Below are 25,305 nucleotides of genomic sequence, written 5' to 3'. Positions count from 1 at the left end.
GCATGTAGTTGTCAGCTTCTTGCTTCTTGAAGTGCAGTGTGAGCAATTGTTTCATTACAGAAATGTGAGGTTTGAATGTCTTAGAGCCAAAGATCTTATCTATGCTGCAAGGTAGACATCTGCATCTACCACTTCTTTAAAATGAATATTGAATTGTTTTAGTCTGAGGTTATTCGTGTTACTGTGAAATATCTACCTGTGGGTTTACGAGCAGAGAATTTTAACTATAGTACCCAAATCCACTAAAGCACTGTCAGCATACGCTTATTCAATGAGCGTGTATTGAGAGGGTCTGCTCTATGCCAGTCCTCATGTTAGGTCTTGGGCACAGCGTCAGGAATGGGGACACAGGAGGTGGGCGGGGAAACTAAATACATAGTTTTTTTTTTAATTAAGAAAACAACAAAAGCTTTATTTCTCTTAAAAGTCCTCTGTAGGTATGGACAAATATCTTCTGTGACATCCCTCAGCAGTACAGAGTGACAGACTCTCTACACATGATGAAGGTGTGCCATCTAGATCATGGGAATTCATTGATACAGCAGGGGAAAGCACTGGAGGGAGTCTTGCCAAAATTATTTGACCTGAAAGTGACACACACGATGTTTGCTTACAAGCTGTTGGCTGTAAATAGATATACAGCCCAGTCTGAATGCATGAGTTCAGGGAAGTATAATCCTCTGTGTTTCAGAGGTAGTAGCAAACCCTACATCTCTCTCACATTTCCATACAATAAAAAGCTGTTTATCATAGAAAGAGTGACTGAAGGAAAAATGGCCAACTCCTGTTAGGGTTGTAGCATGTGGAGATAGCAATGTATATGGGATTTTCACAGAAAATGTGATCTTTTTCACTGGGTCTATAGGATGAGAAGAAAGTTTTCCAGGCAAAGTCGATATTAAGGTAAATATCGGGGGACAGGATCATGGGAGAGATCTAATTCTGTTCAAAGGATGGTGAGATTTTCAGTGTGGATGAAGTCCATGATACATATAGGCATGTCATAGGTAAGGAAAAGCAAGAAAGGAGCCTGGAAACAGGAGACCAGAATATGAAGGGGCTTATATTCTAAGCTAAGGGGTTGAAAGTTTTGAATTCAATTTCATGCATATTAGTGTCTCTAACTGTTGTTAAAACATTTATTTTGTGGTGAAAACTCTGATACTTTTTAAGTAGCTCTTTTTAATATAAAATATAGCTGTGTAAATAGCATATCCCACAGTTTCAAACTCTCTATCATACATGTATCATTGTAATTATCTGCACCTGTGCAATTTTTCTCCTCCTGTTCCTTTTGCTTGGAGTGTTTTCTGAAAAAGTGAGGCCGTCAAAATCATGTGAGTTTTGATCATGAGCATTACCAAGCAGCTCCTGTGTGCTGACATTTGTCCTGTAGTTCTCACAACATCTCTCCAGGTTTGGTATGATGTCTCATTTTATAGAAGGAGAACGTGAAGAACAAAGGTCTGTTCTCTGCCACACAATGAGTAGCAATTTCTCAGCTGAGAAATTGATATGCTTACTAAAGCAGTTAGTTTTGGGATTCATATAAATAAAATATAAGTTTGAATTCAGTTTTCTGCCAATTCCTAGATATATTACCTTGAAGCAACTCAAACTGGGGCATTTTCCTACTAAAGAGCCCTTGAAATAATGAGAGAGTGGTGTGATCTAGTAATCTAATTTCTCTTTGAAAAGACCTACGCAGGGAAAACAGAAACTTACTACTGTAATAATCCAAGCAGTAGAAATGGAAATAAGTGAATCAGTTACATTAAGGGTGGACAGTGAGCATTCGATCTGCTCCAATTAATTGCAATGATTTTTAAAGATGGATCTTTCTTTTGTTGTTTTAGTATTACCTTTTATATGTAGTGTGTGCATGCTCAGTCATTAAGTCATGTACAATTCTTGCGACCCTTTGGACGATAGCTCCCCAGGCTCCTCTGTCCATGAGATTTTCCAGCCAAGAATACTGGAGTGGGTTGCCATTTCCTTCTCCCTACCCATGGATCATACCCATGTCTCCTGCATTGGCAGGCGGATTCCTTAGCACTAAGCTACCTGGGAAGCCTTAACGTATAATGAGCACCAGTTAATATTTGGAGGGTCTATGTATTGGCTGCTATGTTGGAGATTTACCATTAGGTCTTTGCAGAAAGTTCGTTCTCTGTGGACTTGGGGGCCTGCCATTGTGTCATAATGAGGGATAAGCCTGACCTGAAGTCAAGATGCCTCTATTTGTGTCCAAACTCAGAAATTTACTAGCTCTAAGCTCTAGCCATGTTTCTGTATTTCTTATAGTGAGGTACAGATAGTGCTCAAAGAGTACACAAAGCTAGAAGAAGAATCTTACTTTACCCATGGTTTGAGGGCAAAATGATTTTTTCTGTCATGACAATCCTGACTAAATGGCTGGATTGAAAAAAATAGCAGGAAAAACAGTTTTTAAAACAGAAAACATAAAGCCTCAAATACATTTCAGACTCATATTTTCCCCTTTATGTATGGCCAAGATTCAGAGAAGTGAGTGTTCATCCTTTCCTATCATGGAGATAAACTTGGTAGAAACATTTAGGAAGCAATAATCATTTGACCCTCTGCTTGGTTCTTTTAATGAAAAGTGATGGTAGTGCTAACACTCTAAGTTCTTTGAAAGGACAAAGTAGATCCTGATTTGAAAGGATTCTGAAAACTCTAAGGAGTAAATATATAAGAATATGATAAATTATTGTTATTATACATAATAAAGGGCTTCCCAGGTGGCTCATTGATAAAGAATCTACATGCCAATGCAGGAGATGTAATTTCGATCCCTGGGTTGAAAAGATCCCCTGGAGGAGATAGCAACCCACTCCAGCAGTATAGCCTAGGAAATCCCATGAACAGAGGGGCCTGTTAGGGTACAGTCCATGGGGGCATAAAAGAGTTGGATATTACTTAGTGACTCAACAATGATGTATAATAAAGTATTGTCATTATGCATAATAAAAAGATAGAAATCTGTTTCACAAAGACATGTTAATCATCACAATAAAATGAGTCATGGTTGAAATACCAAAGCATCTGCAGGTTCCTAAAAAAGATACATGTAAAGAATTATTCACTGTTTGACTGCTCTATTAAAATGTAACCTTCCCACAAGCAGGAGTTTTGTCTGTTTTCTTTGCAGTAGTATTCCCAATACCTAGAATAGTGTGCAGCATATCATGTGTACTCAATAAATATTTGTTGAATAAGTGAATTAATAAAAGGACTCTCAGAGAAACCATGTCTATTATTAATGAGGACATTGACCCCTACCTAACTGCTACTTACTCTGAGGAGCTGAGCTGGACCACAAATGAACTGTAAGAATTCCTGTTGTTTATACTCAAGCAGCCCGAGTCATGTCAAAGATAGATAAAATCAGATTCTAGTTAAAGTAGCAAGGACAGATTTTAACCAGTAATAAGCTACAGCAGTAGAGAAGAGGGTCCACCATGAACTGAACTCAACTTTGATTTGTGCAGAGGGGATTGAGCATTCTAAAAGGACAATGAGCAAGTCTGAAGAAGAAAAGTAGGGGCTTGGGGAGAATCAAGGAAGTGGAAGATTATAAAAAGCAGAAAGAGGGTGTTGGTCCAAGTGAATCCTACCTGGGTCTGTTCGCCAGCTCTTACTGCAGTTAGGTCTCTATTCACCTACAGAGACTAGGAGGGGAGATGGGGACCTATCTTCATGCAGATGTTGGCTGGGACAACTGGAAGATTCTTTTGGCAGTCTTGTGCTTCCCCATGAGGGAACTTAAAGGGGCCAGAGTCCTTACTTTAGGGATGCTACCCTGAGCTGTTAGAATCTATGCTAGAGTTTATTGATATTTTTAACATGGGGGGACAAAATTATTTGTGCTAAGAGTTTATAGGCCCAGGTTGAGGCCTAGTCAAGAAAAGGGCTCTAGTCAGAGGAGCCTGACTAGAGTTTGCTCAAGGAGAGACTCTGTGTGGCTTCCTTTGCTTTTTCTCTGGAAACTATTGTGGGCTGTGTGCAGGTTGGAAAAGAATTTTCAGATACAAGGCAGATTGAGAGGAGAATAAAGTTTATTAGAGTGGGAGACACTATGAGAACAGTGGGCTGGCTCAAGGGAGAGTCGACCCCTTTTGTGGGCTAGTGGCCAATTTTTACAGCCTCAAGACAGAAAATTCCTCTTGGAAGGGTGGTATTAGGTAACTGGTTAGGTGGGTATTTTACCTAATATGGGATCAGGGAACTGGCTGGTTTAGATCCAGAGGCTTGTGGCAATAGTTGCCATGGGGCTTGGTCAGTTAGTTCCAGATATTTTTGTCCAGTGACCTTGTTATAGGGCTCCACAGAAACCAACTTAGTTTTGGCTCTTATGGTTTTACCTCCTGTAAGCTTAAAAAAAAAGAAAAAGAAAAACTCAGAACGACAAATTCAAAATAAACAGAACTTGCCTCTCAAAAGCCTAGGGCAGGGTGGGTTCAAGTTGCCTACTCTTTGCCTTATGTTTCCCTTGACTCTCCCAAAAGCCCTCTAGGTCTTTCCAGAGAGTATCCCTTCAAAACAGGAAGCCCAATCTATTTTCACCAAGAAGTTTAGTAGAAGAAGAAATATGAAGAAAGAAAGAAGATGCAAGAGAAGGACTCATCCAGGCTCCTCTGTCCATGGGATTTCCCAGGCAAGAATACTGGAATGGGTTGCCATTTCCCCCTCCCGGGGATCTTCCTGACCCAGGGATAGAAGGCATGTCTCTTACATCTCCTGCTACCGCTCAGCCACCAGGGAAGACTTCCTAGAAGGCAGGGTCTATAATAAAGAGAGGGGTGAAAGGAGAAGAAAGAGACATGGATGGTCTTTGAATTCTTAGGGGCCATAACCTGAGTCTCTTATTTAGATGAGACCTGGTTGAGAACTGTACTATTGACAATGATTTTTGACCATTGATTTCTTTGTAAGTTGCAAGATGCTTTTGATGGTAAATGAAATTACTTTGTAACCTCGCGGTGCCTAAGGCTTTTCCTTGGCATAGAAGAGATAAGAAATTATTTCTCATCTGTCAGCTTTCTTGAGAGAATGATTTGTTAACGTAGAGAGTTAGTTTTGGTTTTTACTCTGGCTGGATTCCCCATGCATATTTGTCACTAAGGGTAACATTGCCAAGGCTTCAATGAAACAGGAAAACCATGCTGTTCCCTTCATTATTTTTTCTCTTCAGCACCTGCTTGCAAATGTTCATTAAGAGAGGCAAAGGATATTTCAATAAACAGTAAATGTCCAAGCAAATGATTTAATTCTAAGAAATCCCTTTTTTTAATCCTGAAACTGGGTTCTTCCATTCATTTCCTTCCTGTTCTCCATCTGTCACCAGTCATATTCTAACCTGGAGTTACAAGCTCAGTCCTATGAAGGTGAAAAGTAATCATATAAAGATGAAAATGGATAAGAGCATAGAAAGTATTTTACACAAATCCTATACTTTATTAAAGAGAAAACTGAGGCCCCCAAAGGACAAGGGTTGTTCGATCAGATTCAAACGGAACACCTGTATATGCACATTTAAGTAGACCAAAGACAGTCTAAAAGGTGCTGTGGAAAACACAAAGATAAGTAATACCAGAATATTCCTTCTGAATGAATAAGGAAGGTAGAAAAGTATCTTCCCAGCTAATCATACAAGGTAATATAAAGGACATACAGGTAACATAAAAGTAAAGGGCATGCTGTTTATTCTTTTCAGTTGAGGGTGAAATTTTGTTAAGGAGATTAAGCCACACAATGAATATAACAATAGAATGTATACAGACCAGTGCTAGGAATTTTAGTAATCTGTAAAAACATCACTGTTCTACTTCTGGCATCAAATGCAGCTCTAGCACAACCCACCCTCCCACCTAGAAGCAGATGTGTAAAAACATATAAATCTAGGATTGTCAGCATCAATAGTGTAGCCTCTCTATGCAGTAAAATTCTCTTTGGTTAGTAAGTATTTCAATAGTTATCGATTTTTTATTTATTCTCTCCACTGGTCAGAATTGTATTGATTTTAAACAGATGTAATCACTAAAGAAGCATGACTTGTTCATGGCAGAAAGCAGGCTACTTTGGTTAATTTAGAAGGTTACTCTGCTTGTATTCTACTCTTGTTTTCCTGCCTAGAAGGAACTGTTCTCTTCATCTGCAGTGAAACACCCAAATTTGTACACTCTGTAAAAAAAAAAAAATGTAGTCAGTGACCATGAGAAGTTTATGCTGCTAAGTCGCTTCAGTCGTGTCTGACTCTGTGTGATCCCATAGACGGCAGCCCACCAGGCTCCTCCGTCCCTGGGATTCTCCAGGCAAGAACACTGGAGTGGGTTGCCATTTCCTTCTCCAATGCATGAAAGTGAAAAATGAAAGTGAAGTCGCTCAGTCATGTCTGACTTTTAGCGACCCCATGGACTGCAACCTACCAGGCTCCTCCGTCCATGGGATTTTCCAGGCAAGAGTACTGGAGTGGGGTGCCATTGCCTTCTCCAAGAAGTTTATAGAACGTCAGAAAACTGTATTCTTTTGATATTAGTCACTTAATACAATACATTTTTGATTAGGTCTCAGAAAGAACTTGGAGTGCTAGCATTTCTGGGTTTGGCTGGCCAAAGTACAGATCAAATCCATGAGAATTTATGTGAGAATTCAGAATTCAAGTAGAAATCCCTCAGTAAACAGATGAAGTTGTTAGCTGGCTGCATAGTAAGAGCTCAGGTTTATTAGGCTAGTGGAATCCATAAGATGAGATAAACTCCGGGACAGAAAAAAATAATACAAACAAGAACAACAATAGCAGCGAGTCATTTCTGAACAATTACTAAATGGTAAGCACTGTATTATGTGCTTACTCAAATTACCAGATTATCCCAGGGTATATTTTTTTACCCACACTTTGCAAATGATGAGACCAAGGCTCAGAGATGGGAAAAGAGGGAGACTCACTAAAGAATAATGCAGTTACACACGGAGCAATAAGAAACACCACAGTGACAGTTTTTTGTTGTTTTTTTTCCTATCTCAAGAAAGGTTAGAGGCTGGAACTATAAAGATTGAAGAGTTAACACTAGAAGGACATAGGAACTTCTTCTTAAGAGACACATGATAGCATCTCAAACAGGCAAAATTGTAGCTCACTGATTTCTTCTTTCCGTCTACATTTCAGGCTGAGCACCTCATGTTTTGTTCAATTGAGATGAGTTTGAGCCCATTGTATTGCTGGCGTATCTCTTCTGATGTGTCCCGAGTATGTCAGCCCCACTCTTAACAGTCTGAGCTCTACGGGGAACGTGTTATCAAAGTATGATGTGACTGGCACTCATAGAACCTGGCTGTCACTTCTCTCATCTGGGCCTGAAACTTCCTATGCTTACATCTCATTAGCCTTATATTTTGCAAGCCATCTCAGACCTCAGATTTCCTTGCCTCATTTTGCTGATGTGTAGTGTACACATTTTCCCCTGTAGCTTTCTCTCTGCTGCCACTGCAGAGAGGAGCTATGCTGCTTTAGCTATGGGAGAGGCTTCTGCGCTCTGTCTTGTCTATCACTAATAAACCCTCAAGGTCTGTTCTCATTTCCAAACTACTAATGTCTGGTAATGATTTCCAAGTCAGAACATGCACAGCTGGATATTCAAACCCCAGGTTAAATTTTGTTTTCTGACACATCACCTGTTTGGAGTTTGAAAGTAAGTCAAAATGTGTTGCAGAAGTTATTCAAGGAAGAAGATGGGGTAATGACAAAGGTCATTCCTCTGACTTAATGGTACCAAACCATTGGAAAAACTATTTCCCTTGATCTCTGAAATCAGCTTATAGAAGTTTCAGCTCCTGAGGCAGGTACCATTACAGTTGTTACCATATTAAAACTTCCATAGAGCCTTTTTTTTTTTTTTTTGAAAGCTAGGAAAATTGTTTGGCGCTAGGTTAGGATTGGTTTGAGTGCTACTGATATAAACATCTCTGAAGAGTTGTTTTTTTTTTTTCAAGTGCAAGTAACATAACTTCACATTAAAGAACAAAGCAGACTATCTAGGCACAACTAGATTTTTAAAGCAAAATTGAGTACAATAACAACAACTTTCAGAAATTGTGAAACTGTCAATGCAGGAAAATTAGTTCTAATGTAAGCTTAGCCATGGGATTTTTTTTGAAAATGTTCTCATATTAGCATAGAGCATTTTAAATAATGAATTTACAGGGAAAAACAAAAGGAAATCACAGACAGACATTACTTAGAATAAGAAAAAAAAACAAGTACATTTTAATGATTATAGATTTGTGTATGGAATATTTTGCCTGAATTTTGTTTCATTGCCTCTTTGTCATTGGAGGCCTGTCTGATGATTTGGGTAAGTATCATGGGTGACTGTCTTTGTGTTTGCTCAGCAGAGAACAACAGTTGCAATATGTAAATAGGGTGCCTCTTTCCTTTGGATGCCTTGGGATATGTATAATAGATTAAGTTGGCTTTGTGCAGAGCAAACAGGTCTGTATTACCAAGAATATGAATAATGTCAGTTTCCATAATTGCTAACATCTGGCTTTCCATAAATCTGTTAAATTGCATGGAAGCAGAATTAGATTTCTGTGTCATAAGTAAAGCAATTACATGGAACTCTGTAGGCAATATGGTCCTATATTCAACTGTGAAATCCATTCATTCTGGAGCAGCAAAAGCAAATCCAGGTTTTGCACCCTGTTTTTATTGTACACCCCTAGGTGTGTTCATCTTTTTGCTCAGGTTTCTTAATTTACGAGAGGAAAACACTGCCAATATGTTTGTAACTTTCTTAAATGCAAAATAACCAAATGTTAAAAAAAGCATGCTCTAGCCAGGCATTAATTGCCAATTTAGAGAGTATTTTTGAGGAGACCATAAGTTAAAGATCCTTTTGTTGCCATTGTAGTTCTGTTGAAATTAATCTTCCAGACAGTTCCTGGGGTGATTTGTTGATAGGTCTTTCTCTGCCATTGTTCCCTTAAGCATTTGACAGGAAACTGGGATATGGAGGGAAGAAGAAAGGTGGCTTTCCTATTTCAGCGTGGTTATTGCTTTCTGTATTTATTGTATTTTGAACTAGACCCAAGAGCTTTCCCAGATGAAAAGTCAACAATAAGATGTGTTCCCTGAAGAGAAGGGTCATGGTTATGCCTCATGCTTATTGAACACACCAAAGACTAACTTTTGGCAAAGCAGTTTTTTATACTTGTATTGGTCTGTAAAATTCCTGGATTTAGGTAAGTTACATGGGCTTCCCAGCGGTGCAGTGGTAAAGAAGTCGACTGCCAATGTAGGAGATGCAGGTTCAATCCCTGTGTTGGAAAGATCCCCTGGAGGAGGAAATGGCAACCTACTCCGGTATTCTTGCCTGGAAGTTAAATAAATACATTGCACATCCAAAGTATATTCTTTGGCACTTCGTAATGAGGAAAAGATTTAGTTCTTGTCCTCAATGAGCTCACCATCTACCTATGAAGCCATGGATATATTAAAATATAACTCCCAAGAGATGAATGCAAGGCTACAGAGCAAGGTACAGAGAAACTAAAACGCCAATAGTGACTGTCTCGCAGAATGAGGGATGGTGATGCTGGGTCTTGATTTTGAAGAATGCACGAGAGTCAAGATAGCACACAGGAAAGAGAAAAGGTTACCTTTTCAATTAATTTACACCCCACCCATTCCATATAGGCTAATAAACAGAGATAAGGGGGGCAGGGAAGGACTCCCATAATTAGAAAAGGCATGTTCCAAGGCACAGGCAGAGGAAACATCATAGACTGTTTGTGGGTCACCGTTGCTTTTGAAGAGAAAGGGGAAGAGACAGGAGGTAACAACTGAAGTGCCAAACCAAGGCTTATGTGTATACTAGGAGATTGAATGTTCTATTAGAAGCATCAGAGATCCACAGAGATGTGGCAGAGGAATGACATGAACTGGTTTGCTTTTTAATACAACACCCCTACCCTGTAGAGCTATTTACAGCAATGATTCTCCTCTGGCTGAACAGAGCCCAGATGTCTAGATTCTAAATTGCCAATTAAGCCCATTTCTAGTGGTTAGCCACCACGAGAAAACATCAGTATTTTTTAAAAGCTCTCCAAATATTTATATTTTGCCCACAATCAAAAAATCACTGAATTAGAGTGAAAAGTAGTTGAAGTCAGTATAGACCAGCTAGGAAGCTAATGCAATAGTCCTGGTGAGAAATATGAAAATCAGAATTGAGTTCAAAGAAACCTGAGTTTTATTTTTATGATTATATAAGTGATGAGCCACCTACCTAGCTAGCTATCATCAATTTACTCTCTATCTGTATCTCCAGACATACAAACCAGATTATAAATGTGATGAGAGAAGTATAAGACACTGTTCTGTTACTTTCAGCAAAAATATAGGAGAATAATGCAAAAAATATCACTTTAGTATTGTTCCAAGATAGCATATATCTAAACAGTAAACCATGTACCACTAACTATCATTGCAATGAGTGTTCAGAGAGGGTGAATAATCATTCTAAACTGTAATCATATTGGAAGATACTTAACTGAGGAAGTAGGGCTTGAAGTTGGTTTATATTCATTAAATAAACATATTTTTGAGTACTTATTATGTTATCTATGTTTTTACCTTCAAAAGACTATAGAGTAGGTGGGTATGGTTTTATACAGTTGATAATTGAAGGTGAGAAAGAATAAATAATGTGACCAAGGATACACAGTGTAATGTACAAAATGACCGGTACATAATAAGCACCAATTAATTGGAAGAGTTTGGTTTCAAACATGTATGACCTGACTCCTGCATTCATTGCTACTTTTTGTTGTGAAGAATTAGAGGAAAAAGACTGGGATGATGAGAGAGGCTTCTAGGCGGGAGCACCGTAGGGTCATATGTGTTACCCAGGAGTAATAAAGAAGTAATTAAGGTCTGATGTAGTTGACTTGGAATCTAGATAGCATAATTTAGAATCATTTCCACAAATGTTAAAGGAGGAATAATTATTCATTAAGTCAATGTTTTGACTGAGGCTACAATCGGTAGAACAAAGATAAAAAAATAAATCTTATAATGAACTAGTTTCTAGAAATATTGTTGGAATTCCTTAACATCTTCCACTTTGTACTGTGGCTATAATGCCAAGTTTTATACTAATGTAGTGCATATAGTCTGTAAGGGAAGATAGGTCATTGTTTCTCATTGTTATTAAAGTCACTATAGTTTTAAAATTCTAGCAAACTAATTATACCATATTCTCTGAATTTCAACTAAAAATGCTGAAAAGGGACCATACAAGATTTTATCCTTGAGAAAGAACTGCAATGTCTAGAGGGCAAATTAGTAGATAAAACCACAGACTATTCTAGTATGCTTAAAGAAGACTTTAGGTATTGAGTTGGCACAGTTTGGTGGAAAGAACTGAAGTATACCTTTTGAAAGACCCAACCCAGTCTTTGCTCTAACAGATACCAGCTGTGTGACCATTTAGCCATTTCTGTAACTTAGTTCTTCTTTTGTAGACTGAAAATAACTATTTCCATCCTGCAATCATATGACATGACTTGTGAAAAAGAACTCTGAAAAACTTTGATATATATATATATTTATAAATATAAAATATAAATAATAGCAGAATTATTAATACATAAATACATTAATACATAAAATAGCAGTAAAATTGATTTTATGTCTCTGAGCACATTTTTACTTTGAGTACTTAAGGGGGAAATGCCACTTATAGTTACTTTTTTGTATGCAACTTAGTTCCATAATTCTTTAAAAAAAATGCCTACAATTAAGATGGATTTTAGTGTGAAGAGTAAGTTAATTTATACTGTTATTCTCACCTACAGTAGGAGTCAAGCCTACCAATTAGTAGCCTGCCACCAGTTTTATATATATTGCTGTGTTCCTCCTTATCACTTTCATGAGGACAGCGTCTTTAAGTCACTGTCAACATTTATAGTACCAGTGTGCAAAAAACCCTGGTGCAGAGCAGACTTTTGGTAAAAATATGTTGAAATCAACATTGTCACCTGAAAGATATTTGAAGGGCTTGTCAGTAGATTAATCAATGGAGAAGACAAATGACCTGACAGACAAATGGCTCATGTTTTCAAATACAGATACTTTAAAGACTGTCATAAGAAAAATCAAGTAGACTTTCCTTGAGTGATTTCAGAGCTGGTGCCTAGGTAGAAGTTACTAAATAATATATTTTATTTCAATTTAATGAAGACATTTCTGAAAGAGTTATTCAAAGATGGAATTTGCTGGCTTGTGAAGGAATCGGTTCAGGAAAAGGGCTCCAACCAGGGATGGACAGCTATGTGTTTGAGATGCTAAGGCCTCTAGAGCTCTGAATGTCTAGGAGAGCTACTTTATTTATGTGTTTCTTCCATACTTGACTGTCAATGAAAAACAGCAAAATATATGGTGTCTTTCATCAGAATTCATGCCATACCTCAGCTGTAGCCTCAAGATGTTTTCTTGTGTGAGCAAAAATGCTGCTAGTCATTAAGGTGGTGAGTTTTTGATTAGGCAAGGCATCCTCTAGGAATTATTTCCTTTTCTTTCATCATTGGCCCCAGGATCTGGGGGCAGTCTAATTGGCTCAGGATTGCCCTCATTGCTCACTTGTTCCTACTCAGTGGCTCATCTATTCACACCTTTTGTAAACAACCCAGATCTCCATGGGGTGTCTCCACACTGTTAATGAATTAGCAGTATTTATTGCCTCTGGATGGTATAGTTCTTGAGGATCTCCTAAAACCAGTTCAGGGTTGCTACTGAATAATTCAGTAATTAGAGCCTGACAGCTATGGGTTTGAGTCCCAGACTGGCCACTTATTAGCTATATGACAGTGGGCATGCTATTTAACTTACAGGAGCCTCAGCTCCATCATTTCCCAACTAGAGATAAGAACAGATTGTCCTACACAGAGCTTCTGTGCCGAGTAAAGGAGATCAGGCACGTGAAGAGCTTGGCACAGTACTTGACACAAGCAAACACTCAATGATGGTAACTAGTGTTACGGTCAGTGATTATGACTTTCTAGTAATCATCTTGGCTAGAGTCTAAAGCTCCCTGCTTTCTCTGTTGCAGACATTGATGAATGTGCCTTAAGAACCCATACCTGTTGGAATGATTCTGCCTGCATCAACCTGGCAGGGGGCTTCGACTGCCTCTGTCCCTCTGGGCCCTCCTGCTCTGGTGACTGCCCCCATGAAGGAGGGCTGAAGCGCAACGGGCAGGTGTGGACTCTGAAAGAAGACAGGTGTTCCGTCTGTTCCTGCAAGGTGAGGCTGGTGTGGTGCGGTGGAAACTGTCACTGTTCTTTCTCTCCTTCCCCCTCTGCTCTCCCTCCCCATCTGTTTCCACCAGGTTGTTGATTCATGGGTCTCCTGTGGTTCCTGAAAAGGATTCAGTTCTAATCTCCGCTACAGCTAATGATGATGCTGGGTGGCAGGCAGACTTGCTGGGAATGAGGTGAGGTATAGGGGTTGCTAAGAGACTGCTGAACGCAGGGGCAGCAGGGCAGAGAAGCCAGTGAGTCCCCCTACTGAGAGCCGGCAGTGCCTTTAAGATTGGTTGGGTGAGAGCTTTAATGAGCCCTCATCTCCTACTTTTACAGTCTTGCTGATTAAAACTTCTCTTTCCCCGAAATGATCGCCTGCATGAACTTGCTCACTCTTCTGGTGACATCATCCAGAATAGCAAGGCTCAGAGGCTTGTAGTGGCCAGAGACAGGTGAACCTCTGACACGTTGTAAACACATGAGAATGATGGTACAAGGCTGTCTGGTAAAGGATGTCTTTTTGTCGTGCTCAGTGCTGGCTAATTCGTTACACTAATTTGTTTGGAAGTGAGTTTAATGCTTATGAAAATAAAATTCTGTCATCGACTAGTTTTGCTTTATGCTTTGCAAAATGGGCCTGTTAAAGTGTTTGATTTCCTTGTGCTTTATTTCTTCTTTTGTTGATCTTGCCTATTCAGTTTCCTTTGATACTACGTTTTCTGTAGCTCTTACATTGTATTTTTATGTCTGTTTGGATGAGACTGTTTAATCTTTGGCTTTGTGGGCATGGGAACTGTGAGAAGTTACTTGCTTAGTAGCCTTGTAGAGGGCTGGTCTCCTTATAAACCCAGCGTGCTCCCTGGAAACAGAGTAGAAATGAACCTTGAAAAGTCACCCAGTTCACTCACCTGCCTTCAAGTCTGTCACACCTCCAGACCTGGGGGCACATATTTAGGAAAGTTGTATTACTAAGTGTTTAGATCTTTACTCCATAACGGCATTCTTCCTTGTATATAAACAACTTTGTTGTTGTTGTTTAGTAGCTAGGTCATGTCCAACTCTATGAGAACCCAGGGACTCTAGCCCGCCAGGCTCCTCTATCCATGGGATTTCCCAGGCAAGTATACTGGAGTGGGTTGTCATTTCCTTCTCCAGTGTATATAAACCTAGTTCCCCATACTTAGACTTAGGTCCATTGCTCCCAGTCGTTAAGTACCTCCCATATACCAAGCATCCTGAAATTTTTTATTAGTCATGTATTGTTCCATAGGTTACAAATACTTTTAGTGTGTTATATTTGTCTTTTCTCCTAGCACATTATTATTTATTTTAATCAAAATCTGTCATCTTTTTCCAGCTTTTTATTTTATATTGGAGTATAGCTGATTAACAATGTTGTGATAGTTTCAGATGCACAGCGAAACAACTCAGCCATACATGTATCCTTTCTTCCCTAAACTCCCATCCTGTCCAGGCTGCCACATAGCAGTGAGCAGGGTTCCCTGTGCTATATAGTGCGTCACTATCGGTTATTGATTTTAAATATACCATTATGTACATATTGATCCTAAACTCCCTAATATCGCTTTCCCCGGCCCTTCCCTGCTGGTAACCATAAGTTCATTCTCTAAGTCTGTGAGTCTGTTTCTGTTTTGTAAATAAGTTCATATGTATCATTTCTTTTTAGATTCCACATATAAGGGATAGCATATGATATTTCTCTTTGTCTGATTTACTTCCCTTGGTTTGATAATCTCTAGGTTCATTCATGTTGCTGCAAATAGCATTATTTCATTCTTTTTAATGGCTGAGTCATACTCCATTGTATGTAAGTACCACATCTTTTTTATTCATTCCTCTGTCAATGGACATTCAGGTCCAAGCATCCTATAACTTACAAACAGCATCCCATTTAATATAGCATGACTCTGAAAGACAAAGAAACTGAGCTTCTAAGTTTTAGGGCAAGTAATGTGCACTTAATATCACAAGATATAAATTTGTAAGCTGGGATTTGAAGTTTACTTGTTTGCTCCAAATCTTAGTTTTCTCATTTTGCTACATGTCCTGTAACTCTGTATATGACATCTGTTGGTATTTATAAAACCAATTAAGTAATCAGTCAACCCAACTGGATTGAGCTCAATGCTCAACTCACTACTATTGTAATGACTATGTAAGGACATTCCCTCAAGCAGTCTTCAGGTTATAAAGTACAATATTTAAGTATGTGGCACTGACTCAGAGCAAAAGTTTCTGAGAGATGGAAAAGCTTATTTTGGGTTAGAGTGGCTGAGAAAGGCCTATGGGAGAGGTTGGCAATTCAGCCAGCAAAATGAAGATGAATTCCTTTACTTATTCTATTCTAGAAATTATTGCTTTACTAAACCTTTATGGAGGCTCACAACCTGGCCCCATACTATTTTTAAGGCTTTCTATGTCCCCAATACCTAGAACAGGCAAGGGATTTTAGCTGAGTTTTGACCAATATGAAGCTAAAAGTTATTTTTCAGTTGTTGTTTTATTTAAGTCCATAATAAAGCAGGACACTTAGCAATCATTAAAATTTTTCCAAAACCTCATTAATTGGCTGTACTAATAATCTAGCAGACGGTTGATTTATGCTGCTCTGACTCCTAAAGTATCTCTGATGACTTCTGGGAATTAGACTGATACTGCCACAGGAAAGGAACAAACCCTGTCATCTTATTCTCTTAATATAATGTACCTCCATTACCCCTCCTGTATGAATAAAGTACTGAGCAGAGCTTGTTACATAGTCTTTTAAAAAATAAAAATTACCCATGTATAGCACAGCTTGCAAGAGGTTATAGAATGAAAGGAGAGCTGGTTTTAGGAGCTGAACCAAGACGCCTGAGTCAAATTCCATAGATCATCTTCCCCAAAATGAACTTATTTGTAATCCCCTTTGTTTCCACTATTTTCAGTTGTAAGTAGTCTATTCTGATTTAATAAGAAATATTTCCAGTAGTTAAGCATGTAGTTGAAGTATTATTATGGCATCATCTTAGAGGCTAAGAAGTAAAATCAAGGTTAAGTTATGAAATGCTGGCTTTTTAATCATATTCTGGATGTTTCCAATTCAAATAAAAACAAATCACACAAGCAGAATCACAAAAGCCAGCCACAGGTCTAGGCATACTGTTGAAAGAAGCAAGGTCAGAGTTCTTTCATCCTTGAGAATCAGTACATCAGGTTAGCTAATGTCTCATGTCAATTGAAAAGGAGGCCTTGAAACATATCCACAGCTGAATGGAGTTCAGTGATAAAGCTAGGCTAGCACAAATGGACGTGGGTTCTATTTAGGTGAAATGTACCTCCTTGACAATGACAATGCTTGTGTGCACCTTAAGACCACTAAACTGATTAGGCACAGAATAATTGCCTAATTTTGGGGATGCATGTTCCTCCAGATCAGAAACCCAGAGTGAAAAATGGTTCTCTCTTTAGGCTTCATCCCTAAATCTTAACTTATAGCCCAATTTCTTTTCATAGATACCCATTTGTGTCTTTTCCTTTCATAAATTTGTCACGGACCTAACGGAGATACCTTTTATTTTCTATCTGCACTACATGGAAAGATAGAGAGGTCTCAAGTTTATTAGTTTCCAGAAAATGTAGCATTTTAGTATGAATGGTTACATTTATATTGATGATCATGGAGATGAATGGGGAAATGGATACACAATTAACCACCTGTCACGTTATGGTAGAGTCATGAACAATTTATTTGTTGTAGGAACTTAGGAAAAAGAAGTATGCTTTATTCTGGGAGAATGAAGAAAGGAATAGGGAATGATTTCACAGAGCAGGTGACCTTTGAATACATTCTTAAAGGATGAGAAATTTATCCAAGTAGAGATGTGGGGAAAGTGAATTCCAAACAGAAGGAAAAGCAAGAACAAAGAAGCAGAAGCATAACAATATGTATTAAAGGAAATATAAAGTGAATGATGAGATTAGACTATCAGGAGCAAGAAGAGGGTGAGAAGGTTATAAGAGGTGATAAGCCTGGAGATAAAGGATGGGGATAGAGTCAGGCTTTGGAATGTAGACTTTATCCTGTGAGCAGCTGAGGATCATGAGAGATTTTTTTCATTTAGGATTAATATGGCCTAATCATAGTCTGATTAATAGCATGATGGACAGACTGGGGAGATCAAAACTAAATGCAGAGATACTACTTAGACTGAAGTAAAGATTCAGGAAACTAAAGGTGAGAACCTGGATGAGCAATAGAGAGGTAAGATCACAGGGTAAGTAACACAGAAGTAAAATGATGCTCCTGACCAATTATGTCCCTCAGTTACTGTGGCAATGTGTGTCCGTATAATATAGGTGAAAAAGAAACTTCAGAGTGGTGTGTTGTAAACTTAGCTGCAGATTTTCCTGGATAAAAAGAATTGAGGTGCCAGTGACAAGTAGAGACAGGATTTACAGTTGCTCCCATATCTACACCCTTACCTACCACTGCTACCCTCATTAGTTCAGTTCAGTCGCTCAGTCATGTCTGACTCTTTGCGACCCCATAGACTGCAAAATGCCAGACCTCCCTGTCCATTACCAACTCCTGGAGATTACTCAAACTCATGTCCATTGAGCTGGTGATGCCATCCAACCATCTCATCCTCTGTCGTCCCCTTCTCCTCCTCCTGCAACCTTTTCCAGCATCAGTGCCTTTGCCAATGAGTCAGTCCTTCGCATCAGCTGGCCAAAGTATTGGAGTTTCAGCTTCAGCATCAGTCCTTCCAATGAATATTGAGCACTGACTTCCTTTAGCATGGACTGCTTGGATCTACTTGCAGTCCAAGAGACACTCAGAGTTTCTCCAACACCACAGTTCAAAGGCACCAATTTTTCGAACTCAGCTTTGTTTATAGTCCAACTCTCACATCCATACATGACTACTGGAAAAACCATAGCTTTGACTAGATGGATCTTTGTCGGCAAAGTAATGTCTCTGCTTTTTAATATACTGTCTAGATTAGTCATAGCTTTTCTTCCAAGGAGCAAGCATCTTTTAATTTCATGGCTGTAGTCACCATCTGCCATGATTTTGGAGCCCAAGAAAATATTGTATCCACTGTTTCCCCATTTATTTTCCATGAAGTGATGGGACCAGATGCCACGATCTTAGTTTTCTGAATGTTGAGTTGTTGGGGTCCAGCCCCAGTGGGTCCAGGTATACCCAAGGGATGAGTGGCGTCAGCGAAGAAGACAGACGCACACAGAAGGTTGTGTAGAAGAGGTAGCTTTTTTTTAATTTTTAGGATACCTCAGTTTTTATAGAATGAATGTTACCTCCCCCTTAAGTCACCACATATTACATCAGATATTGGTTTCATGCTCCTGTCAATATTTTTCTTTCCCATGTTTTCCCCCTATGTATTCATCTAGAATGTTTCCAATTACAGGGTTTTTTCTTAAATGTCCCGTACATAGTCTTCTCGCCTCAATGGCCTAACATTTTCATTCTAACAACACAATGTTCTACGAATCTCAGGTATAGTGTAAATTCTCTGGACAGTAAAACAATACATGGGAAGGGTCACAGTAACATGTTTGACATTTCTGACAATAGTTCCATGTGAAAACCCTGATATTTTTCTTTACCTGAAACGGCAAAAACACCTCTAAAGCAGCAAAACACCTCTATTAATAGTGAGATAATGGCAGTGAAGCTGGTTAATATAAATCTTCTATTGAAATCCTATGTACCCCATTTCCTAACTCTACAAAAATTCCCATAATATCCCATGTTGTTTAAAGAAAGGGAATCAATGAACAAAAAGCAGCAAAGAAATAGCAATAATGAAAACCCTCTCAACCAAGGAGCAAGTAAACTAAAGCAATATATCTACTTCTAAATCTAAGTGCACTACTCTTTTCTATTCTAGAACATTATAATCTTTTAAGCAGGCAGCAAAACTATACCTGTGGCCTTTTCTTTTCTGACTTGATGTTTATGGTCATGTCCTGAGCCAGAGCAATCATGAGCATTTCCAAAAAGGCTTGGACTTTTCCAGCGAGGCCTTATTACTATATATTATATTTCCAAAAATTAATAGAAAGCCCAACAAGAGTAAGACAGAAGAAAGGGGCCTACCAGGCCCCCAGGACAACCTCGAGGGGACAAGCTGCCTTGCAGATTCCTTTCTCGTCCTGGCGGCTCCCAAGGGGACATATTGGGCCCCTGGGGCAGCCCCAAGTGAGGAAGAGCTGCCTTGAAGGTTCCTCTCTCGTCCCATGACCTTGTCACGGTTTGGGCACACCCCAGTGGCTCCCAACACTGAGTTTTAAGTCAACTTTTTCACTCTCCTCTTTCACTTTCATCAAGAAGTTCTTTAGTTCTTCTTTGCTTTCTGCCATAAGGGTGGTGTCATCTGCATATCTGAGGTTATTGATATTTCTGCCAGCAATCTTGAATCCAACTTGCGCTTCATCCAGTGCAGCATTTCTCATGATGCACTCTGCATATAAGTTAAATAAGCAGAGTGACCAATATACAGCCTCGATGTACTCCTTTCCCGATTTGGAACCAGTCTTTTGTTCCATGTCCATTTCTAACTGTTGCTTCTTGACCTGCATACAGATTTCTCAGGAGGCAGGACAGGTGGTCTGGTATTCTCATCTCTTTAAGAATTTTCCACAGTTTGTTGTGATCCACACAGTCAAAGGCTTGGGCATAGTAAATAAAGCAGAAGTAGATGTATTTCTGGAACTCTCCTGGTTTTTTGATGATCCAACGGATGTTGACAATTTGATCTCTTTGAAATGGTTCCTCTGCCTTTTCTAAATCCAGCTTGAACATCTGGAAGTTCACGGTTCATGTACTGTTGAAGCCTGGTTTGGATAATTTTGAGCATTAATTTGCTACCATGTGAGATGTGTGCAGTAGTTTGAGCATTTTTGGCATTGCCTTTCTTTGGGATTGGAATGAAAACTGACCTTTTCCAGTCCTGTGGCCACTGCTGAGTTTTCCAAATTTGCTGGCATATAGAGTGCAGCACTTTCCCAGCATCATCTTTTAGGGTTTTAAATAGTTCAACTGGAATTCCATCATCCCCACTAGTTTTGCTCTTAGTAATGTTTCCTAAGGCCCACTTGACTTCACATTCCAGGATGTCTGGCTCTAGATGATCACACCATCATGGTTATCTGGGTCATGAAGATCTTTTTTGTATAGTTCTGTGTTTTCTTAACACTTTTCTTAATATCTTCTGCTTCTGTTAGGTCCATACCATTTCTGTCCTTTATTGTGCCCATCTTTGCATGAAAAGTTACTTTGGTTTCTCTAATATTCTTGAAGAGATCTCTAGTCTTTCCCATTCTATTGTTTTCCTCTATTTCTTTGCACTGATCCCTGAGGAAGGCTTTCTTATCTCTCCTTGCTATTCTTTGGAACTCTGCATTCAAATGGGTATATGTTTCCTTTTCTCCTTTGCCTTTCACCTGTCTTCTTTTCACAGCTATTTGTAAGGCCTACTCAGACAATCATTTTGCATTTCTTTTTCTTGGGGATGGTCTTGATCACTGCCTCCTTTATAATGTCATGAACCTCTGCCCCTAGTTCTTCAGGCACTCTGTCTATCAGGTGTAATCCTTTGAATTTGTTTGTCACTTCCACTGTGTAATCGTAAGGGATTTGATTTAGGTCATACCTGAATGGTCTAGTGGTTTTCCCTACTTTCTTCAGTTTAAGTCTGAATTTGGCAATAAGGAGTTCATGATCTGAGCCACAGTCTGCTCCCTGTCTTGTTTTTGCTGACTGTATAGAGCTTCTCCTCCTTTGGCTGCAAAAAATATAATCAATCTGATTTCGGTGATGACCATCTGGTGATGTCCATGTGTAGAGTTGTCTCTTGTGTTGTTGAAAAGGTGTTTGCTATGATCAGTGCATTCTCTTGGCAAAACTCTATTAGCCTTTGCCCTGCTTCATTCTGTACTCCCAGGCCAAATTTGCCTGTTACTCCAGGTATTTCTTGACTTCCTACTTTTGCATCCCAGTCCCCTGTGATGAGAAGGACATCTTTTTTGGGTGTTAATTCTAGAAGGTCTTGTAGGTCTTCATCATAGAACCATTCAACTTCAGCTTCTTCAGCATTATTGGTCGAGGCATAGACTTGGATTACTGTAATATTGAATGGTTTGTCTTGGAATCAATCAGAGATCATTCTGTTGCTTTTGAGATTACAACCAAGTACTGCATTTTGGACTCTTTTATTGACTATGAGGACTACTCCATTTCATCTAAGGGATTCTTGCCCAGTCATAGATATAATGGTCATCTGAGTTAAATTAACCCATTTCAGTCCATTTTAATTTGCTGATTCCTAAAATATCGACATTCACTCTGGCCATCTCCTGTTTGACCACTTCCAATTTGCCTTGATTCATGGACCTAACACTCCAGGTTCCTATGCAATATTGCTCTTTACAGCGTCAGATTTTCCTTCCATCACCAGTCACATCCACTACTGGGTGGTGTTTTTGCTTTGGCTCCGTCTCTCCATTCTTTCTGTAGTTAGTTCTCCACTCTTCTCTAGTAGCATATAAGGCACCTACCGACCTGGGGAGTTCATCTTTCAGTGTCCTATATTTTTGCCTTTTCATACTGTTCATGGTGTTCTCAAGGCAAGAATACTGAAGTGGCTTGCCGTTCCCCTCTCCAGTGGACCACATTGTCAGAACTCTCCACCATGACCCGTCCATCTTAAGTGTCCGTACATGGCATGGCTCATAGTTTCATTGAGTGAGACAAGGCTGTGGTCCATGCGATCAGATTGGCTAGTTAGACTACTATCGTTTGTAGTTGAAAAATCCAGCAGGAGAAAGAGAAAAGCTTTAAAGGCCAGATTTCATTTCTGTGCTTCATTCAGAAGGTTTTTTGTTTTTCTTGTTATTTTTGTTTAATTAAAAAGGAAGGTGAATTAAAAAAGAAGAAGCATTCATCCTGAAACTAAGTGTAATACTGTGCAAAACTAGAACTGGAGTTTTTCTGGGAATTAGAGGGATGGTTTGGGAAATGCATGTTCATAACCCATCACCCACAATGTCATATTATAGTCAGGGTCCAATAGTTATGGCAACAAAGAAGTTGGGTAAAATGTGGGAGACTTACTTGAAATTGTCTGGAATACTGGCCATTTGATCTGGTCTCATATAAGCCTTCACCCAGAAACTGAGGAAGAGGGCCATAGCAGGGAAACTAAAAGATTCTTGCATTTCCTTCAAGTAAGGAGAGACTAACCCACTCTGCAAAGAGCTAACAATAAAGCCCTACAGTTCTCAGCATAGCACTTATTCCGAGAATGAAGGCCAGGGGTGAGTCAGCCTGTGCCTGGGGCTAGAGTAGAGTTAGATTTCTAGAACCTTGCAGTCCACTCATAAAAATGCTTTACTTTGCTCTCAGAACTTAACCAGCACCATATCAGTACCTTCCTGTCTAGAGTGTTTTCTGAAGTCAGGAGTTGGCTGTGCAAGCCCTAAGGTTGTGTTTTTGTGTTTCTTTTTTTTTTTTTTTCCTTGCTTTTGCTCATTTTTTATTTATCAGTTAATAATAACAAATATTTTCCCATGTGGTAGAATTCTCATTTCTAGAAACATTTAGTAGTGGAGAATCCATAGGGGAAAATGTGAGTTGTTGCATTGTGTCTTATTTTACTGAAATAAAATACTGTGTTAGTTTCAGTTGTATAATAGTAATTCAGTATTTTTATACGTTATACTCTACTTAACGTTATTACAAAATAATGGCTATATTTTCCTGTGTTGTAAAATATATCTTTGTTGCTTATTTTATACACAGTAGTTTGGATCTCTTAATCCCCTGCCCCTGTGTTATAACTGCCCTTCCCTCTCCCCACTGGTAACTACTGGTTTGTTGTCTGTATCTGTGAGTCTGTTTTGTTATACCCATTTATTTTTTATATTCCACATACAATTAATAACAGAGCATTTTGTCTGACTTACTTCACTAAGCATACATAATACCCTCTAGCTCCGTCCATGTTGTTGCAAATGGCAGGATTTTATAATGTCTTTTCATGGAGCATAATCTATCAAAATATTGAATTTGTTGTACACCTGAAATTAGCATAATGCTGTAAATCAACTATATTTAAACTAAAATAGGAAGCAGGAAGGAAGGAAAGAAAGAATAATTGACACCAGTCCTTCTCAAACTCTTCCCCCAAAAAACAAAGAAAACACTTTCAAAACCTTTTCACAAGGTTAGCATTTTCCTTTTAACAAAAGCAGGATAGGACTGACTGTAGTACAGAAGGAAAGTATAGGTCTATATCCTTGATGTGTATATATGCAAAAATTCTCAATAAAATACTAGCAAACAAAATTCAGCAGCATATTAAAGTGATCATTCACCATAACTAAGTGGGATTATCCTTTTGATGCAAAGATGATTCAGCATATGCAAATCAATGTGATACATCACATTTATATAATTAAAGAAAAGACCCATATGAACATCTCAATAGATGCAGAAAAGCATTTGACTAAATTCAACAGCTCTTCATGTAAAAACTCTTAGCAATTTAGGCACCGAAGGAACATACTTCAACGTGATAAATGCCACATATGACATAAGACTTCAGCTAACATCATACTTAATGTTAAAATGTTGGAAGCTTTTCTTCTAAGATCAGCAACAAGACGAGGGTACTCATTTTCACCCTCTCTATATGTATGGTAAAAGAAGTCCTAGCCAGAACCGTCAGGGTGGAAAAACAGTAATAGATATCAAAACTGGAAAGGGAGAAGTACAATTGTCTCCATTTGCCAATGACATGATTTTGTATAGAGAAAATCCTAAGACTCAACCAAAATTTACAGGATCTAATCAATTCAGTAAACGTGAGATTAAAAATTAACACACCAAATTCAGTCATACTTCTGTATACTAACAGTGAATATTCTGAAAAAGAAATTGATCCCATTTATAATAGAATAAAACACAATAAAATACTTAGGAATAAATTTACCTAAGGAGGTGAAAGAGCTCTACTCTGAAATCTACAAAGCTCTGATGAAAGAAATTAAAAACACTAATAAAGGGAACATATTCCATATTCATGAACTGGAAGAATTAATAGTTGTAAAGTGTCAGTATTACCAAAAGGCACGTTTGGTTTTACTGTGATTCCTATTAAGATTTCAATGGCAGTTTTTACATAAATGGAAAAAAAATACTCCTAAAATGTATATGTAATCTCAGAAGACCCTCCACTGGCATACCACTGACCAGAATTCAGTGTCAAGCAATCCAATTTTCAGTTTGCTTCAATTTTGTGCCTTTTATCCTTCCTTCTTTGAGCCTATTATTTGTGCTTTGCCATTTATTGTAAGAATGACTGTAAGAGACATTCATAGGATTTTATGAACATGGAGAAGACAGGCAAGAGACAGTGGGCATATACTGGACCAACCTGACGTACACTAGACACTGGACTGGACCCTGACCTGTACATGAGTTTACACTGGACAATACCTTGACTGCACACTGCAGTATACACTGGGAGGTGCCCTTGGCCTTACACCAGACATGTCCCATGTGCTCCAATGTGTCTGGATATTCACTGGATCTACTCAGCGGTGCACTGGCCTGAATCCTATACTGTATGCTGGATGTACGCTGGCCCATGCAGTACTATACCCTACATGTGCACTGGGATGTACAGTGTGACGGAAAAAGCACTAGCATGGCGTTTTCCAGTACATCATGGACACACGTCCTATGAACACATAAGTGCAAAATGCCAAGCTCTAATGATTTCAAGATTGTTTCTTCTGATTTTTCCTTAAGGTCCAGGCAGACACAATCAGTCCATTTTCAAGATGCCAAAAAAGATTAAAGATGAACTTGCTTACCTTGTGTTACAACCAAAGAGTGATTGATTCTAAATTATTTAATGTATAGCTCGAAAAACCAAAACCCCACAA

At 38.8% G+C, this 25,305-nt stretch overlaps 1 protein-coding gene across 2 annotated transcripts in view; it reads left to right on the top strand.

Annotated features, from left to right (window-relative positions):
- The window catches only part of NELL1 (neural EGFL like 1), a 1,014,750-nt gene that overhangs the window by 964,972 nt on the left and 24,473 nt on the right, over positions 1-25,305 (top strand). For both annotated transcript variants that reach the window (XM_043452361.1, XM_043452360.1), the window contains one exon: positions 13,134-13,327. In XM_043452361.1, the coding sequence (XP_043308296.1) occupies positions 13,134-13,327 (194 nt within the window). The remainder of the gene's footprint in view (positions 1-13,133; positions 13,328-25,305) is intronic.

This window comes from Cervus canadensis, chromosome 29 (genome assembly GCF_019320065.1).
Source record: "Cervus canadensis isolate Bull #8, Minnesota chromosome 29, ASM1932006v1, whole genome shotgun sequence".
NCBI classification, from domain to species: Eukaryota; Metazoa; Chordata; class Mammalia; order Artiodactyla; family Cervidae; genus Cervus; species Cervus canadensis.
Note: the sequence above shows the minus strand (reverse complement) of the source record. Positions and strands in the feature narration are given on the sequence as shown.